Source organism: Pipistrellus kuhlii, unplaced genomic scaffold, assembly GCF_014108245.1.
Source record: "Pipistrellus kuhlii isolate mPipKuh1 unplaced genomic scaffold, mPipKuh1.p scaffold_m20_p_30, whole genome shotgun sequence".
In the NCBI taxonomy this organism is placed as follows: Eukaryota; Metazoa; Chordata; class Mammalia; order Chiroptera; family Vespertilionidae; genus Pipistrellus; species Pipistrellus kuhlii.
In genome coordinates this window covers 1,046,888-1,065,847 of record NW_023425530.1, presented here as the reverse complement: position 1 = coordinate 1,065,847, position 18,960 = coordinate 1,046,888, and the positions used below count along the sequence as shown (strand labels likewise).

Sequence of the window (18,960 nt, the reverse complement as noted above, 5' to 3'; positions counted from 1 at the left end):
TTGGTTGCGGGCATATCCCCGGTTGGATGTTTCTGGCTCTCTCTCTCTCCCTTCCTCTCTTTAAAAAATCAATAAAATATATTTTAAAAAAAAGATTACATTTCCGGGAGAAACTGAAACTCTACTAGATCAGTTTGGCATCACGGGCCTTTATTTATTTACTAGTGCCCTGAATTCGTGCACATTGAAAGGAAATTAATTAGAAGCTGGCTGGAGGGCAGGACTTGGTGAGAAGGGCCAGGCATGCCCTGGAGCCAACCTCCCAAGGTCCCTCCTGGCCAGCCACACCTGGGGCAGCACAGCAGCTCAAAGGACGCCCTCCGGGGGGAGTGAATGGAGGGGGGGTTCCCCGGATTGTGAGAGGTGACGCACCCCGGAATTGGGCCCCCTCCTCTCTGGTTCTGGGGTGCATCACCCAAGAACCACCACTGTCAAGTCACTGCAGCTCGGCAGCTCCCGCGTTGTGGTCTGCCCCCTGGTGGTCAGTGCGCATCATAGCTACCGATCAGATGGTAAGAGATCATTTATTGGGTACTTTAAGAGATCATTTATTGGGTACATTACAGAGGTAGAAAAAGTAATTCCTAGAAGAAATGGGTTTAGGAAACAAAAATTTTTAAATGTTTTAGAGTTTATTTTTTTACATTTTTTTATTAAATTATTATCTGTGTACATATTTTAACATTGCCCCCCCCATACATATCCTCCCTCCCCAGAGTTTTGTGTCCATTGGTTGTATTTATATGCATGTATATAAGTCCTTCAGTTGATCTGTTATCTCCCCCAGATCTCCCTACCCTACCTGCTGTAATTTGATAGTCTGCTTGTTGCTTTAAGGCACATGTGTCAAACACAAGGCCCGCGGGCCAAATCCGTCCCGCCAGGCCTTGCAATGTGGCCCGCACCGCGCTGTCATCACTGCACTCCGCTTCATTTCCATCACAATGACAGTTTATGACTGTTCAGTAAACCATTCGGCCCGCGATTTAGGCTGGATTTTAGATTTTGGCCACTTCTCTCATTGAGTTCGACACCCCTACTAAGGAAACAAGTTATAGAGGTAAAGGAAGGGCCCGTGGGTCTTGGGAGGGAGGAAACTGATGGTGACACGCCTGGGGGCTTGTGGGAGGCAGAGTGGAAGGGCAGGGAAAGGCACAGGGGGTGCTTCTGGGAGGGAGGGCCTGGCATCATGGGTTTTTCGTGTGAGTGACACCATTTGGGGCCTGTGGTTTTCTCTAGAATATTTTATATGCACGGTCTGAGGTTTAGAAAGGTTATGTAATTTGCCCATGGTCACACAGCCAGTAAAGGCAAAATTAGAATTTAAATTCAGGATGTCTGGCTTGGGTCAACCAAATCAGAAATACATCTGGAAAATAGTAATGAGGCAGAGCTGCTCCCTGATTAAACTACACCTTTTTTCTATTGTTTTCAGAGAGGAAGGGAGAGGAAGAGAGAGAGAGAGAAACATTAGAAACATCTGATGAGAGGGAATCACTCATCAGTTGCCTCCTCACCCCCCCCCCCCCCCACTCCACTAGGGATGGAGCCTGCAACCTGGGCAGGTGCCCTTGACCGGAATCAAATCCAGGACCTTTCAGTCCCCAGGCCAACACCCTATCCACTGAGCCAAACCAGTGGGTTTTATTGTAGCAAAATATATATAACGTACAATTGACCTTTTATTTTACTTTATTTTATTTTTAATTTAAATTTTTTGTTGTTTAAAATATTACCTATGTCTCCTTTCCCCCCATTGACCTCTCCCCGAGCACATGCGCAGACAGTAGGAGGGTGAGGGCATGCACAATTTACCATTTTAATTGGACAGTTTTAGTTTATTAAGCACATTCACATTTTTGTGCAACCATCTGCAGAAGATTCTCATCTTACCAAATTGAAACTTGTCCCCATTAAAGACTAACTTGCCCACTTCTCTTCCTGGCACCCACCATTCTACTTTCAGTCTCTGCATTTGGCTCCTCTAGGGACCTCTTACAGGTGGGATCACACAGTATTTGTCCTTGGGTTGTTATTGGAGAAAAGCATGGACGGTCTCTTTCTGTTGCCAGTGGGAGTGGGGATCTAGGAGTACCACTGGAATAAGCATTTCCGGGGGCCCCAAGACAGCATATGTGGTGGAAAGCTGTATTCTGTATATAAAACACTCGAGAAAACCACAGGCCCCAAATGGTGTCACTCACACGAAAAACCCTCCCAGAAGCACGCCCTGTGCCTTTCCCTGCCCTTCCACTCCGCCTCCCACAAGCCCCCAGGCGTGTCACCATCACTTTCCTCCCTCCCAAGACCCACGGGCCCTTCCTTTACCTCTATAGCTTGTTTCCAAAGTCCCATTTCCCTCAAGCCAGTCCTGGAAGATGTTCAGCTGGGGATCCAGTAGAGCTACATGCAAAGGTTCTGCTCCGTGGTGGAGCTAGGCCCAGTTCAGTATCAGGCGCGGTGCAGTCCGTTAGTCCGTGTGTGTGGGAGGGCGGGAGCAGGAGAGTCCCACAGCCGGGCGTGCAAGTGGCAAGAGCCAACCAAGAGAGTAAACTTCTTTGTTTAGGAGATTAAATATGTTTTTATGCTTATTTTTATTGATTTCAGAGAGGGAGAGAGATAGAAACATCAGTGATGAGAGAGGATCATTGATCGGCATGCCCCCCACTGGGGATGGAGCCTGCAACCTGGACATGTGCCTTTGACTGGAATCGAACCCAAGACCCTTCCGTCCTCAGGCCGGCACTCTATCCACTGACCAAACCGGCTAGGGCATAGATTAAATACCTTAAATCTGCCCATGCTTGCAGTGGCCATGCCTACTCTGGTCAACGACCTGTTCCCAGGTGTGACTGACAGGAAAGTACCTTTCCTATTTTGCCCAGACTTGCCTGGCCATGCATCTAAGCTGTAGCTTCCTGGCAAAGCTGCACACATGGCATTCCTATACTATTTGGTTTTCCCTTTGCTCTTTTCGTTATCCATAACTAGGTTAAATTGCAACACTATCACTGAGACTGACTTATTTCATTGAGCATAATCTCAACGTTTATCCGTGTTGTATTTCGGAATTTCTCCTTTTCAAGGTTGAATTATATTCCATTATGCGTACCAGTATATACTTCTAAGCCATGCCTTTTTGAGTCACTGGTTTCTGGCTCTTACTAGCTGGGTGGCCTTGAGCAGATAACTAAAGTCCTCTGAGCCCCAGTTTGCTCCTGCATAAATAACCTCTCCAAAGCCCCGCGGTGTGGGGAGGATTCAGCGAATTAACTGATTGAAAGGGTGGGAGCAGCATCTAATCCAAGGGGTTGCAGTAACTGCCTCTGGTCAGCAGGGGCCGCTATGGCCACGTCTGCGCCCTCCCTTCACCGCAGGAAGCACATGCGTAGTGGAGTCTCCCTGCAGAGGTCACTTCTTCCGCGTGGTTATTCCTCCCTCCGCGAGTTCCACCCCCATCCCCCACCCCCTTCCCCCCGCGTCCCCTCCGTGTATTTATTACTGCAGACCCTGAAGGAGGCTATGGTTGCTCTTGCTCACTCCTGAAGCCCCGTGCTTCCTCAGGCTTTTGCTAAATGTGGGTCTGAGGATGGCGGTGGGGAGAGGTCCCCAGCCAACGTTAGGCCCCCCTTCCAGCTGTGGGCCTGAACACCTCTCCCTGAAGGTTAACGATGTTTGGGAGGGGACAGGGAGAGACTTATTATACATTTACCTACCGGTATTCCTCCTAAATTTTTCCCTACTTCTGCAACTTATATTAATTAAATTTTATCAATAAGCAGTCTATTCATTCAAGAGCAAATTCTACGTCCTCTTAATGGAAACTTTTGTTTTCCTTCTATGAAATGCCCCAATTTGCAAGGAAGTGCTGTGAAGTACATAATACGGAGCCTAGCACACAATAGGTGCTCAGTGCACTTAAAGATATAATTTTTTTAAAAGTATTAACTGAAAAAACACACACACATTGAAACCTGTAAAGAATTATAGTGAGTTTATCTGAGCCAAATTATAGTGAGTTTATCTGAGCCAGACATATGCCAGGAAGCAGAACCTCAATGAATTGAGATAATGCTCCGGAGAATGGCAGGTTACATTTGTATTTATACATTGCAAACAAAGGCGGGACATAGGTGGGTTACAAGAAATTCATTAAGGAGGTGGGATAAAGCAAAGCGGTGGGAAACCCCTGGGATTGGATAAAAAGTAAAATGATGAACACATACTTAGGTGGGTACAGGAACAATTAAAAATGATCCTGTAGGAATTTGAGGCATCTGTCCTTGGTTGTGCCCCAGGGGCTCCAGAAAAAAAAGAAGTTACAAGTTAACCAGACATCTCACAGATATGTTATCTTAGAAGCTAAAAGGCAAATGGGCCTAGTAAAGATCTAAGTTGATCTTTGTCAGGGAGAATATCGCCCTAGGACATGACTACCCACTATAACCTGTTTGTAGTTAAATATTTAATTTTTAAATAATCTCTTGTGGTTATTTTAGTTCTCTGAGTTTGCAAGACTGTCACGCAGGCCTCCCCTGAGCTTGTCAGGTTAGCAGGTGGCTCCTTTCATCCACAAAAGATTAAACAAGTTTATTGAGAATGGGAAACTGGACACCTATTGCCGAAAATTGGTCAAATGGCACATGCACTTGCCTTGTAAATTTAACATAAAACCTGTCGGGAACACAAGTGTGGGTGTTTAAAGACCCAAGCTTGAGCAGATGGAATTGACATCTGCTGCCTGCCAAGCCCTCTTCGGCTTTGAGCCTCAAAAAATAGCTATTTGCCGGACCGGTTTGGCTCAGTGAATAGAGCATCGGCCTGTAGACTGAAAGGTCCCAGGTTCGATTCCGGTCAAGGGCATGTGCCTTGGTTGCGGGCACATCCCCAGTAGGGGGTGTGCAAGAGGCAGCTGATCGATGATTCTCTCTCATTGATGCAATAGCTTTCTATTCCTCTCTCTTCCTCTCTGTAAAAAATCAATAAAATATATTTTAAAAAATAGCTATTTATTGAGCAGCTCCTGCCTGCCTCAGTTTCACCCCGGGTTAAAATGCAGGATGGTGATAGCAATCTTTGCTTAAAGGAAATCAAGGTTGGGACACCACTTTACCAAGCAAAATGGGGAATGCATTTGTGGAGCGTGGGGGAGGAGGAGGAGTGCACAGGTTTTTTATAGAGTGCAGACTCGCTTTTACATCTTTTTGCTGACGCATGTCTCCCCTTTTTCCCAGTTCAGGAAAACCACTGCAGTCCCTCTCCTTTCAACAGAGTGCATTTAAAGGAAGATTCACTGAAAGAGGTTTACTTGCACTATTGAAAATATCATTAATTTATGTGAAAAATACTGAGTACCTACTGTGAACCAGGCATTGAGCTGGGCTCTTTACAAAGAATAAAGATAACAAAATGGAATGCCAATTTGTTCTTTGGAACCAATGATCTAAAATACAACCATTCCTTAGGGTTAGATGAGGACAAATGCAAAACTGTTTTCTGGCCCCTCCCCCTGGAAGAGAAGGGAAATGGAGAGTGAGGTCGCCCCGGAAAGGAAGCGTTTAGCTCAGTCTCTTAGTTCTGAGGCTTTGTAAAAACAGTCCCTGAATTAAATGTCTTGTTTCAAAATTTTCTTTAATGATTTTTAAGGAGGGAGAGGAAGGGGAAGAGAAAAACATTGACTTATTGTTCCATTTATTTATTTATGTCTTCATTGGTCACTTCTTGCATATGCCTTGACTAGAGATCAAACAAAAAGCCTTGGAATATCAAGACTATACTCCAACCAACTGAACTACCTGGTCAGGACCTTAAATGTCTTTTTTTCTTTTTTTAAAATATATTTTATTGATTTTCTACAGAGAGGAAGGGAGAGGGATAGAAAGTCAGAAACATCGATGAGAAACATCGACCAGCTGCCTCCTGCACACCCCTCACCAGGAATGTGCCCGCAATCAACGTACATGCCCCTGACCGGAATTGAACCTGGGACCCTTCAGTCTGAAAGGCCGACGCTCTATCCACTGAGCCAAACCGGTTTCGGCATGTCTTTAAAAAAAAAATTTTTTGTTATTGATTTCAGAGAGGAAGGGAGAGTGAGAGTGAGATAGAAATATCAATGATGAGAATCATTGATCAGCCCCACACTGGAAATGGAGCCCGAACCCCAGGCATGTGCCCTTGGCCAGAATCAAACCCGGGACCCTTCAGTCCACAGGCCGATGCTCTACTCAAAGTCAGACAGGCTAGGTAGGGCCTTAAATGTCTTAATAGCAGTGCTGTGCTAGCTGATTAAAATAGCTGATATGAAAAAAAAAAAAAAAAATAGCTGATATGTATTGAGAACTGAGTTAGGCATGGTGTTAACCCCTTTATGTGTATTTAGTTAATCCCTTTATTTGTATTTACTCTCCCCAAACACGGAGTATTGCTTCCTGTTTGTACCCCCGTTGTGCAGATGAGGAACTGAGGCACAGAGAAATTCAAGTAACTAGTAAGAACACATATTAGTAAATTGGTATTTTGTTTACTGGTATATCTATATATAGCATAGATATCTATGCACCAATAGCAATACTGGTACATGGTGGACACTCAATCTGTCTTTATGGAAATGAGTGATGAGCACATGAATAAAAAAACCTTTTATTTGAAATAATTATAGACAGGTAGTTTCAAAAGTAGTACAGAGAGATTCTAAGTACTCTTTCCCCAGCCTCTCCCAGTGGTATCATTTTACATAATATTAAAACAGAAAATTGGCTTTGGTACAATCTATTGCAATGTGATTTCTTATTTATTTATTTATTTATTTATTTATTTATTTTTGCCCTATCTCTACCCCCTAGCTGTTGACCCTGAGTCCCCGCCACCCTGGTGGTGATGATGCGACCTGTCCTTCTGTAATGTGCTTTCTTAATTTTAAATTTTTATTGATTGATTTTAGAAAGAGAGAGAAAGAGAAGGGAGAGAGAGAAGCATTGATTTGTTGCACTTATTTATGCATTCGTTGGTTGCTTCTTGTATGTGTGCTGACCAGAGATAAACCTGCAACCTTGGTGATCCCCTCCGCACTCTAACCAACTGATTTACCCAGCCAGGACTGTACTGTGCTTTTTATTTTATTTTATTTTTTAAAAATATATTTTATAGATTTTTTATGGAAAGGAAGGAAGTGGGATAGAGAGCTAGAAACATGGACCAGATGCGCACCCCCCCCTCCCCCGGGATGTGCCCGCCACCAATGTACATGCCCTTGACTGGAATCAAACCTGAGACCTTTCAGTCTGCAGGCTGATGCTCGCTCTATCCACTGAGCCAAGCTACCGGCTGTACTGTGCTTTTCAATATGTTTGGCATTTTGCAAGCTATGATTACTATTCTCAGCTAAAACGGCACTTTTTGCTCTATGAACCTGAGTATTGCATCTCAGAGGCGCGCCTCCAGCTAAGGAGCCGACCCCAGGGAAATCCAGATGCAGAACGCAGATGCATTATTCCCTAGCAACTCCACCCGCGCCTAAAGGGTTACGGGAAAGAGCGCGTCCTCACGCCTACGCACGACGTCGCTTCGCCCCGCCCCCGCAGCGCAGTCAGATGATCAGCTCAACCGGCGCTGGCCTATAAAAGGTCGGGTGTTGACGTCAGCGTTCTCTTCCGCCCGCGTCGCCGCATCTCCGGCGCGATTCCCTTCTCTCGGATCTACCTGGGAGAATCCACCGCCATCCGCCACCATGGTAAGTAATACCGTTTCGCTGGGGGCCTAGAGCGGTGGCGGGGCCTCTGTGGGGCCGGCGCTGCCGGGTCTGGAGTGGCTGGGGCCGGTTGGGCAGGAAGGAGGAGACATGGCGGTGGCCCGGCTGGCGGGCCTGGGGTTGGGAAAGCGGCGGCCGCCATGTCTGCGCCGTGCTGCTTGCTTCCGAGGGCGCCCCGGTCTCACGGGACTCGGGGCCCGGCTGGAGCTGGGGCGGAGGCGGGGTTGGGTGTTGATGATGTGGCAGATGCTGTAATGGCGGGCGCCGCCAGGGCAGCGGGGAGACGGGGAGCCGCCTTATGTAACCCACCCACCGGGAGTTTAAGTTCGACTTTGTGTCGGGAACAGGGAAACGGCAAAACCGAGAAAGCCAAACCCCGAAAGCCTTTTCCTAATGTTGGCCTGGCTCCTTCACTGTGTTTGTATCGCCCAGTTGTGAAGCCGACTCGAGCCACGAGGTGGAGGCTCGCAGTGCGCAAGCTTCTCACCAGACGCGGGTGGTGGTGGCGGCATATTTAGGAATGTGAAGGGTTGGGTGGCCCTGTCTTACCCCAGACTGAAGGGTGACCTTCGGGTTTAAAGAACCTGTTTAGTTGGGTAAAGCATGAGAAATCCCAGTGGCAATAGGGGGAGGGTTTCGGGGGGAGCTTTATACCGTCCATGTTTTTTAATTGCAAACACGTCACTCCATCTACAGGAAATTAGTTGTCATTAGTCCCAGCCCCAGATTCTGGGTTGTCACTTCTAAGTGACAACTAGAAATCTGGGTTTTCAGAAATGGGACAAGTGGCATTTTTAAAGGGGTATCGGCAGCAGAGACTGGGGAGTTTGGGTGGGAGTTGGGGTTGTCCCGGCATCAGCCCCCTCCTGGCCTTGGTGCTGGCAGTATATCGATTGTGGTCTTGGTGCCAAGCCTGGTTCCTGGACCCGCCTGAGCCTCCCCTTTCCCCGGTCCTAGGTGAACTTCACAGTAGATCAGATCCGGGCCATCATGGACAAGAAGGCCAACATACGGAACATGTCCGTGATCGCTCACGTGGACCATGGCAAGTCCACGCTGACGGACTCCCTGGTGTGTAAGGCCGGCATCATCGCCTCCGCCCGGGCTGGCGAGACCCGCTTCACCGACACCCGGAAGGACGAGCAGGAGCGTTGCATCACCATCAAGTCGACGTGAGCAAGCTCCGGTGCTCTTTGGACTGGGGAGGGGAGGTACTCTCCTGGAGCCTGGTGTGGAGACCTCAGACACAATCTCTTTCCCAAGGGGCTTCTGAGGAGTCTGGATTTTTGGATTATGAGGGGCAATGAGCTTCAGTCTAGAGAGACAGGAAGCCCTGCAGCCAGGGAGACAGTGATGGGAGTGGTATTGGGACTTGCAGAGGAAGAGGGGCTTAACCCAGTGAGTCCCCATTTCATGGGGGGAGGACCTTTTGAAGTGTCTGGGAGTGCCCCCTCCAATGTCAGATTCCTGATCCCAGATGTCAGTGGGGTGAGAACCCAAAACAAAGGGACTGAAATTGCTGTTTGTTTTCCATTGGGGATTTGTGAGCTTCTCTTCATCTGCCCTGAGACTATTTCCGCTGGGGTGAAGGGCACAGGATGGGTGGAAGGTGGGTCTTCCCCCGTCATATAGTTGCTATTTGGAATCAGGTGTGTTGAGCTTGGGAGGACCCATGCTGGGGACTGGACAGGTGGGCTCTCCCTTTGTAGCTGAAATTAGGGAGGTGGGCAAAGCTCTTTCCTGGGAGACCTGAAGTCTGTCTCTAGGGAAGAGGAATGCAGTGGAGAAAGTGGTGCAGTGTTCCTTCAGGCTCTGGGTCTTATTATTACCACATACTGTGGTGGTTAGGGATTATTTGTCCTGACTGCCCTTGGGCAGGAACCCCAGGCTGACCTCTGCAGTTTGGGAGGACAGTGAAGAGCTATAGAATGGGACAGGGGTGCCTTTTGTTCATCCAACCTGTCCCAATCTCCCTAGGGCCATCTCCCTCTTCTACGAGCTCTCAGAGAACGACTTGAACTTCATCAAGCAGAGCAAGGATGGTTCCGGTTTCCTTATCAATCTCATTGACTCTCCTGGGCACGTGGACTTTTCCTCAGAGGTGACAGCTGCTCTCCGGGTCACCGATGGTGCCTTGGTGGTAGTGGACTGTGTGTCTGGTAAGCAGCAGGTTTCCTCATCCCTGGCTGGGAACCTGGGGTGTCCCCTCTCTGGCTGATGAGAAATCTCTGTCCACCCCCAGGCGTGTGTGTGCAGACAGAGACCGTGCTGAGGCAGGCCATTGCAGAGCGCATCAAGCCTGTGCTGATGATGAACAAGATGGACCGGGCTCTGCTTGAGCTGCAGCTGGAGCCTGAGGAGCTCTATCAGACTTTCCAGCGCATTGTGGAGAACGTCAACGTCATCATCTCCACCTATGGAGAGGGCGAGAGCGGCCCCATGGGCAACATCATGGTAAGTGTCCTGCCAGCTACCCCATTGCATTCCTCCTGTCCTTCCCACAGACTGGAAAGGGCTGTGACCTCCCTCTGGGGGACCCATAGTCTGGTCCTTGGGGTCTTGGAGGATCTGAAAGTTGGTTTTTCTAGGGATGTTGGGGTGACAAGGGGGCTGGAATGTTTTTAGTGCTGACTTCATCTAATACTTGAATTTTGGGGGAGGAGATACCCTGTCTGCTGAAGCAGACTCAGGGCAGTCCCCTCTGTTACTGCCAGCCCTTGCTGGTGGAGAAGATGAAGGCAGAGTTGGGCATCCTGTACATGATGACTAAATTTTCTTCACTTTGACCTGATGGCAATTGATGAAATCTGACGTCTGAAGCCCATGGTGCCCAGGGACATGGTAGCTGGGGTTTCTGTTTGTCTCTTGTTCACTCACAGCTTTCTCTTGCTCTCTTAGATTGACCCTGTCCTTGGGACTGTTGGCTTCGGGTCCGGTCTCCATGGTTGGGCCTTCACTCTGAAGCAGTTTGCAGAGATGTATGTGGCCAAATTTGCCGCCAAGGGTGAGGGCCAGCTGGGGCCTGCTGAGCGGGCCAAGAAGGTAGAGGACATGATGAAGAAGCTGTGGGGTGACCGGTGAGTGCTGCGGGGAGGAGCAGGGCGTTGTGCAACCAATCTGCAAGGTGGGCGGGGACTTGGAGGTGATGATGTGGCTCAGGAACACCATGTCTGTGGGGGGGCATTTTCTCTAACCTTGATTTAGGCACCCTAGCCTAATTGGGTTGGGCCTTCACCAGGTACTTTGATCCAGCCAATGGTAAATTCAGCAAGTCCGCCACAAGCCCTGATGGCAAGAAGCTGCCACGGACATTCTGCCAGCTTATCCTGGACCCCATCTTCAAGGTGAGCTGCTGCATGTGCTTGATGGATGTGCATTCCCTAGGCTGCCCTTGGGCCTAGTGGCTTCTGGCAGGGCCAGGTTCAAGATGGCGGCTGGGATATTGGATTAGGCAGCAGCACAGTAAGGGTAAAATCTCCATGGCCATCAGCATCTCTGGCTGGGGTTGGTTAGGTGAACTGAGACAGGGAGGTCTGGTTTTGCTCTGCCAGCCATGGGTTTCAGGGCTTTGTTAGTTAAAATATTTTCATGGTCTGTAAGTCAGAATATACTTTTTTCTTTCGATCTACTGGGAGATGTCCCCAAGACTTGCCCTGTCTGGGTCAAGTCCTTTGTGGTGGGGTGGGGAATTTAGTAACCTTGCCTCTCTGCTCTGTGCATGGCCTTAGGCTTCTCAGGAGCAGGCAGCTGCAGGCTCCCTAATATGTTCCCAAACTCCCAATTAGGTATTTGATGCTATCATGAATTTTAAGAAAGAGGAGACGGCAAAACTAATTGAAAAACTGGACATCAAGTTGGACAGTGAAGATAAGGACAAAGAAGGCAAACCACTCCTGAAGGTAAGCATGCGGGGCTGTCCAAGAGTCTCCACAGGGCTCCCTGCCAGAGCTGGGCTCTGGCTTTGCTGTTGGAAGCATTCCCGGCTGCAGCATGGCTACCAGCAGGGGTGGACAGAAGACCTCGGGTGCTGGCCTGGCTCTTCTGGAGGGAACCGTGCATTTGAGTAAACCTTGTGAGCACGTGATGCCAGAGGTTCTCAGAATTGCCTCCTGACCCTTCTGTGTAGGCGGTGATGCGCCGCTGGTTGCCCGCTGGCGATGCCCTGCTGCAGATGATCACCATCCACCTGCCCTCCCCCGTGACTGCTCAGAAGTACCGCTGTGAGCTGCTGTATGAGGGCCCCCCCGACGACGAGGCAGCCATGGGTATGTGGGGGCCCCCAGAGCAGCCCGTGGTTAGAACGCTGCTCATTGCCACGCTTAAGGCTCTCAGGATTCTGGAAGGCTGAACTATTAGGGAATCATGTTTTCTTTTCCTTTCCCCCCCAGGCATTAAAAGCTGCGACCCCAAAGGGCCCCTTATGATGTACATTTCCAAAATGGTGCCGACCTCGGACAAAGGCCGGTTCTATGCCTTTGGTCGAGTCTTCTCAGGGCTGGTGTCCACCGGCCTGAAGGTCAGGATCATGGGTCCTAACTACACCCCAGGGAAGAAGGAGGACCTGTACCTGAAGCCGATCCAGAGGTGAAGTGCTGGGCTAGTCATTTGTGACCCAAGGCTGGGCCCAGCCCGCCCTCCCTGCTCCAGGCTGCGGGAGGAGTGGGAGCTCAGAGGGGTTTTACGTGAAGTGCCCAGCAGGATGGTAGTGTTGAGCCCTCTGACCACCTTTTGTCCTCAACTTGGAGAGGCTTGTGTGGATGAGGTACGACAGGAAGCAGGGGCTTGCTTCCCCTAATAATCAGGGTAGAATCCCTTCCCTGAGTTAGAGGCAAATGTTCCTGAGCTCCCAGCAGTGGCAACACAGTTTACTGTCACTTACCCAAGAGCGGGTGCTGATCTCAGAAATGCCAGTCTTCTGTCAGCCCTACCCCTAACCCCACTCTGGGCATTGGTGGTGGGAAGATAGAACGTGGATCCCCTCCTCATGGGTTGCCCACAGCACACTGCCTTTTCTCAGTCTTGGGTCCGGTGTATGGAGCCCTGCATGGGGGGTGTGGGAACGGCAGGTAGTGCCTGTCTTGTTACACAGGAGCCAACACTTTGCTGAGACAGTCACTGGGTTACAGTGAAGAGCCAAGGCTTGACATCTAGGGGGTGGCACCACCACTCAATGGAGGAGGGATGACCACAGGCTCCAGAAGGAAGGGCTTTGTCTTCAGCCATTCTGGGACCTGGCACCACAGTGGGGTTGCATTGATACCTTTTGTCTCTCCCCCAGAACAATCTTGATGATGGGCCGTTATGTGGAGCCCATCGAGGATGTGCCTTGTGGGAACATTGTGGGCCTGGTGGGTGTGGACCAGTTCCTTGTGAAAACAGGCACCATCACCACTTTTGAGCACGCCCACAACATGCGAGTGATGAAGTTCAGCGTGAGCCCTGTCGTCAGGGTTGCTGTGGAGGCCAAGAACCCGGCTGACCTGCCCAAGCTGGTGGAGGGCTTAAAGCGGCTGGCCAAGTCAGACCCCATGGTGCAGGTGGGCAGGCACCCTGGCAGGACGCACCACCACCTGCAGGGTCAATTTGTTGGCGTCTGAGCTGAAAAGATTGGGTGGCTTCTCATATAAGGAGGGATTTCTAATTGGAACTGTTCGGAAATTCAGGTGCGTGTTAAACGCACACCTTCCCCCAAAGAGCTGTTGCCCCCCCCCCCCCCCCTTTTAAATTTGTTTTTATTTTATTTCATGTTCTTATTGATCTTTACAGAGAGGAAATGAGGAGGATAGAAACATCCATCGCCTGCCTCCTGCATGGCCCCTGCTGGGGGTCAAGCCCACCACCCAGGCTTGTGCCCTGATTGGCAACTGAACTAGTGACCTCTTGGCTCAGGTGTTGGGGCTCAACCACTGAGCCACGCTGGCTGGTCAGAATTAAAACTTGACTTCTCCAGTTTTTTCCATTTTTAAAATTTTTTTATTTTTGGTTGATTTTTTTACAGAAAGGAAGGGAGAAGGATAGAGATAGCTAGAAACATCGATCAGCTGTCTCCTGCACACCCCCTACTGGGGATGTGCCCGCAACCAAGGTACATGCCCTTGATTGGAATCGAACCTGGGACCTTTCAGTCTGTAGGCCTATGCTCTATCCACTGAGCCAAATTGGTTTCAGCTGTTGCCCTATTAAAAGTTTTATATTGTTGATTTCAGAAAGGGAGAGAGAGCAATATTATTGATTGGCTGTCTCCTGTACACCCACACTGGGGATTGAATGCGCAATGTGGGCATGTGCCCAAGCTGGGAATCGAACATTGACCTCTGGTTCATAGGTTGACTTTCAACTAGGGAGCCATTCTAGTAGGGCACTGCTGCTCTTTTAATGTCAGTGTATGGTCCAGGAACCCAGGCCTTGGATCTCTATAGAGTGGCTATAGATGATGGGTCTTTATCCCCCCACCCCCCTAACCCCCCACCCCTTCACGGGCCCTGAAAATATCCCTAAAAACTTCCAACTAGAAGGGATGCTTGGAGCCTGCCATTCTCCACCCCCAATTTCTTGGGTTTTCTAAGTAGTTCTTTGGGTTTGATTCTTGGATTAACATACGGCCTCTTTCAGTGCATCATTGAGGAGTCAGGGGAGCACATCATTGCTGGGGCTGGTGAGCTGCACCTGGAGATCTGCCTGAAAGACCTGGAGGAGGACCACGCCTGCATTCCCATCAAGGTGAAGCATGCTGTCCCTAGTAGGGGTAGGGATGGATGGATGGTGTGCAGGCATGGCAGAGCCCTTGTCCTGGCTGGACTCTGATGATTCCCTCCTTTCCACCTACGCCTAAGAGATAGTGTGACTTTGCCATGTGAAACCAGAAGTTCAAATAGATGCTCAATAGCTTTTGAGGTCGGAGTGTGGGGAGTCTGCTTTCCAGAATCTCCAAATACAAGCTTCTAAAGAGCATATACATTTATTTATTTATTTATTTATTTAAAATATATTTTATTGATTTTTGTACAGAGAGGAAGGGAGAGAGATAGAGAGTTAGAAACATCAATGAGAGAGAGTCATTGATGAGCTGCCTCTTGCACACCCCTACCGGGGATATGCCCGCAACCAAGGTACATGCCCTTGACCGGAATCGAACCCCGGGCCCTTCAGTCCCCAAGCCGACGCTCTATCCATTGAGCCAAACCGGTCCCGGCAAGAGCATAGACATTTAGTAGCCAACTTTAGGCCCAGTTGCTGTCTCTGTTTTTCATTCTCCACTTTTTCAAATAACCGAGTTCAGATCTGTGTTCATTAAGTCCCTTAAACTGCATTTCCTTCATATAATAGAAATACAAATCTCTGTTCTTTCTCTCAGTTAACTGCATTTTCATCTTGTCTTCCATGTGTCAAAATAGGATTAGGCTAGTGCCTACATTTTGCACATTGGTTCTTTTCATGTAATAACTGCATAGCATTTCACAAGATAAGTTATTCTTCAGCCAGTCCTATTGGCAGTGGGTAGCCCCTTGCAAGGGAAGAGCTGCATACTGTGTATTTATACAGAAGTGAGATGTGCATGGCTCTGTGCCACTAAATTAAACTAGTCATTCTGATTTTTGCGCCCATTGCCAGTCTGTTTCCTGAGTCTCATTAGGAGGCCCCTCTCCTGGGCGGTCACTTGCTTCTGCAGGCCTGACTTCTGTGCTTCTTTTGCAGAAATCTGATCCTGTTGTCTCCTATCGTGAGACAGTTAGCGAGGAGTCAAATGTGCTCTGTCTGTCCAAGTCTCCCAATAAGCACAATCGACTGTACATGAAGGCACGACCCTTTCCTGATGGCCTGGCTGAGGACATTGACAAGGGTGAAGTGTCTGCCCGCCAGGAGCTCAAGCAGCGGGCCCGCTACCTGGCTGAGAAGTATGAGTGGGATGTGGCTGAGGCACGCAAGATCTGGTGCTTTGGGCCTGATGGCACTGGGCCCAATATCCTTACTGACATCACCAAGGGTGTGCAGTATCTCAACGAGATCAAGGACAGCGTAGTGGCTGGCTTCCAGTGGGCCACAAAAGAGGTGAGGGGCCACTTGGTCATCCAGCTGGAAAATCATTGGCATCGGAGTCTTATCAGTGGGACTTGGGCACAGGCCCAGGCTCACCTGTGCAGACTTGGTGGGGATGGGATTCTTGGGGTTACCTGTTTTCATTTCTGTTAGTGAAGTGGGGCTGTGTGATTTGGCCTTACCCTCTCAGGCAGCAGTAGAGGTAGGAGCTTGATGGTGATTTTGGCCACTTCCTCTTCAGGGGGCACTGTGTGAGGAGAACATGCGTGGCGTACGCTTTGATGTCCATGATGTGACACTGCATGCTGATGCTATCCACCGAGGGGGTGGCCAGATCATCCCTACAGCCCGGCGCTGCCTCTACGCCAGCGTGCTGACTGCCCAGCCCCGACTCATGGAGCCCATCTACCTTGTGGAAATCCAGGTAGGGAGTCCTGATTGCCCTGCTGCTACTGGTCTCCATCCTACCTAGCAACTGCTAAATAGCCTTTTATTGCCTGACAGTGTCCAGAGCAAGTGGTTGGTGGTATCTACGGAGTCCTGAACAGGAAGCGGGGCCATGTCTTCGAGGAGACCCAGGTGGCTGGCACCCCCATGTTTGTTGTGAAGGCCTACCTGCCTGTCAATGAGTCCTTCGGTAAGTGCTTGCTGGGGTGGCTCTCAAACGCTTGCAGTTCTCTGTCCTCCAGCCAGATGATTAGGATACACTCGTTTCTTTCCCTTATGCAATGTCTAGAGTGAGCCAGCCTGTGGGGACCGTGGATATAATCTGCAAACTGCTTCCACTCCCCTGTCCATTTGGGATGTAAAAGCAGCATGGTTGTGTAGGAGAAGGTGGCCCACTTGAGGAACTTTGAATTGAATGGGGGAGGGGTGAGAGAGTGGTTACTCAGGTGTGTAAATTTGTGAGATGGTAAGATCCAGTCTGGCAGAAAAGTAGCTCAGGCTCACCCTCAGGGTGAGCAGCTGGGAAGTGAGGTGGGCCAGCATTACTTGGCTTGTTCAGCAGTGGTCTCTGAGCAGGCCCGGGCGAGGAGCAGGGTTAGGGGTTTTAATGTCTGATTCTGTCCGAGTTGTCTAGTTTCTGATCTCTGTGGTGTGAGCATCCCCACCTCCAGGGGTTGGCCAGGGTACCAAGTCTGGACTGCCCAGCGAGCCCTGTACCTGCTTCTCCCACAGGCTTCACCGCTGATCTGAGATCCAACACAGGTGGCCAGGCTTTCCCGCAGTGTGTGTTTGACCACTGGCAGATCCTGCCTGGAGACCCCTTTGACAACACCAGCCGCCCCAGCCAGGTGGTGGCCGAGACACGTAAGCGCAAAGGCCTGAAGGAAGGCATCCCAGCTCTGGACAACTTCCTGGACAAATTGTAGGTTGCCCTTCCTGCAGCCACCCAGGTGCCATCCCCCTCACCGGCTCATGATCAACCACGACAAGCCCTCATTCTCCACAACATCTGAGACTGTCCAGACACAGTGCCGCTCGCCTGGCTGGTTCTGGGGCCACTCTGTGCCATCGCTCAACATGAACACTTGATGCTGTTTATTTATTTCAAGATTTCTGAGGCAACAGAAATGCCCTGGCTACAGGGACTTATTTGGCTGGTGGGGGAGGTGGAATGGGACACCCAACACTTCTTTCCATTTCTGAGGAAAACTCAAATGTCCAAAAAAAGAAGAAAAAAAAGAATTAAAACGCATTAAGAGGTTTATTTGGGTAAATGGTCCACAGTGGATTTTCCCCCAGAAAGGGGGAAAGAACAAACAGGTAGACATTTCTGTTTGGACAGAAGCTAGAAGGCAGGAAATTTTGTGCAATGTCACCATGAGCACCTAAAAGATGTATTAGTGCCATTGGAATAATAAATTTGATTATGGTGGTGATTGCCTTTGTCTGTTGACTTCCTTCTCAGTTCATTCAGGCTGGAATGGACTTTCTTATGCTAGTATACATTTCATAAAACACTTGAAAATTCACAAAAAGTTCAATGTAAGTAACATTGAAGTGTCAGTTCAAATGTAAGACGACCTGGGCCATCTAATGGAATTGGCTGTGATGGTAAACCAGTCTCAACTATGCAGAGAGGCAGCCACTATCTCCACATGGCTAGACAGCCGTGGAAATGTGATCAGTGTAGCCATGGAACTGATATGTTAAGATTTCTTAAAATTGGTTTTTAGGCAGCAAGGTAGGGAGAGAAACATCCATCAGCTGTGCCACACCCCATGACCAATCTGACAGCCTGCTGCAAGGCAGGAAATCCAAGCACGTGAGCTACACTAGAAAGGGGAAGGAAATGGTTGGGTGGTGGTGGGGCTGCCATAATGCTTGGTGCAGGCATGGGCAACTACATTGTCCCTGCTCCTGGAGTCCATGGTCCAATGGGGGAAGCCGCAAATAACCACACTATAATACCGCACAGGTTCTCTTGTCCAGCTGGACTCTGGACCCTTGGCATCAAGTCCCACCGGATCATTTGTGTTGTAGAGGATTTTTTGTCATCTCAATCATTGCTTCACTAAAATATACTTGAGTAATTTCATACCTACAAAGAAGTTACATTGATGCTAGATAACCTCATAACTTATTTTTATCAAACCGAAAGCATTGGACTAATGTCCTTTTTTGTTTCAGGATCCAATCCAGGATATCACGTATTTTTATTTTTTTAAATATATTTTGATTTTTTTTTACAGAGGAAGAGAGGGATAGAGAAAAACATTGCTAAGAGATTCATCGATCAGCTGCCTCTTGCACACCCCCTACTGGGGACGTGCCCGCAACCAAGGTACATGCCCTTGACCGGAAATCGAACCCAGCACCTTTCAGTCCACAGGCTGATGCTCTATATCCACTGAGCCAAACCGGTTTTGGCTTATTAGCTGATTTTAATTGTTATTTTTTGTGGTTGCATTGGGCCAGCAGTTCCCAATCTTTTGGCATCAAGATCCCTGTAAACTCAAACATTGAGGACCTCAAAGAACTTTTGTTAAAATGGGTATATTTACTGATATTTACCACATTTAGAAATTAAAACTGAAGCTTTAATAATTTATTTAAAGATGATAAACTCATTATGTTAATTTTTTTTTTTTTTTGCAGGGTTGGGGGGGCGGGAACCTATTTTCCAAACAAAACATAGTAACATTTTTTGCAAGTCTTTGAAATCTATG

At 48.9% G+C, this 18,960-nt stretch overlaps 1 protein-coding gene and 1 non-coding gene across 4 annotated transcripts; both read left to right on the top strand.

The window, feature by feature from the left end:
• The first annotated feature begins 7,625 nt into the window (after positions 1-7,625).
• EEF2 (eukaryotic translation elongation factor 2) lies at positions 7,626-17,670 on the top strand. Of its 3 annotated transcripts, none has more exons than XM_036459883.2 (15): positions 7,626-7,732; positions 8,708-8,922; positions 9,728-9,909; positions 9,993-10,204; positions 10,649-10,827; positions 10,989-11,094; positions 11,536-11,649; positions 11,877-12,015; positions 12,139-12,334; positions 13,029-13,287; positions 14,363-14,470; positions 15,446-15,799; positions 16,029-16,211; positions 16,292-16,424; positions 16,967-17,670. In XM_036459883.2, the coding sequence occupies exons 1-15, from the start codon at positions 7,730-7,732 to the stop codon at positions 17,158-17,160; spliced, it is 2,577 nt and encodes an 858-aa protein (XP_036315776.1). In that variant the 5' UTR covers positions 7,626-7,729; the 3' UTR covers positions 17,161-17,670. The 3 variants fall into 3 exon arrangements, with proteins under 3 accessions (XP_036315776.1, XP_036315775.1, XP_036315777.1); XM_036459882.2 differs by having other exon boundaries at positions 7,636-7,732; positions 16,292-16,506; positions 16,877-17,099; XM_036459884.2 differs by lacking the exon at positions 16,292-16,424 and having other exon boundaries at positions 7,636-7,732; positions 16,967-17,218.
• On the top strand, positions 10,506-10,570 carry LOC118731477. Its single transcript, XR_004991887.1, has one exon. It is a non-coding gene; the product is annotated as a small nucleolar RNA SNORD37 (small nucleolar RNA).
• Positions 17,671-18,960: the final 1,290 nt, after the last annotated feature.

Bases quoted from the DNA above. Each gene is read 5' to 3' on its own strand.
- EEF2 (XM_036459883.2), top strand. The intron at 11,650-11,876 runs GTAAGCATGCGG...CCTTCTGTGTAG, and splicing joins AAGGCAAACCACTCCTGAAG to GCGGTGATGCGCCGCTGGTT. The intron at 13,288-14,362 runs GTGGGCAGGCAC...GGCCTCTTTCAG, and splicing joins AGTCAGACCCCATGGTGCAG to TGCATCATTGAGGAGTCAGG.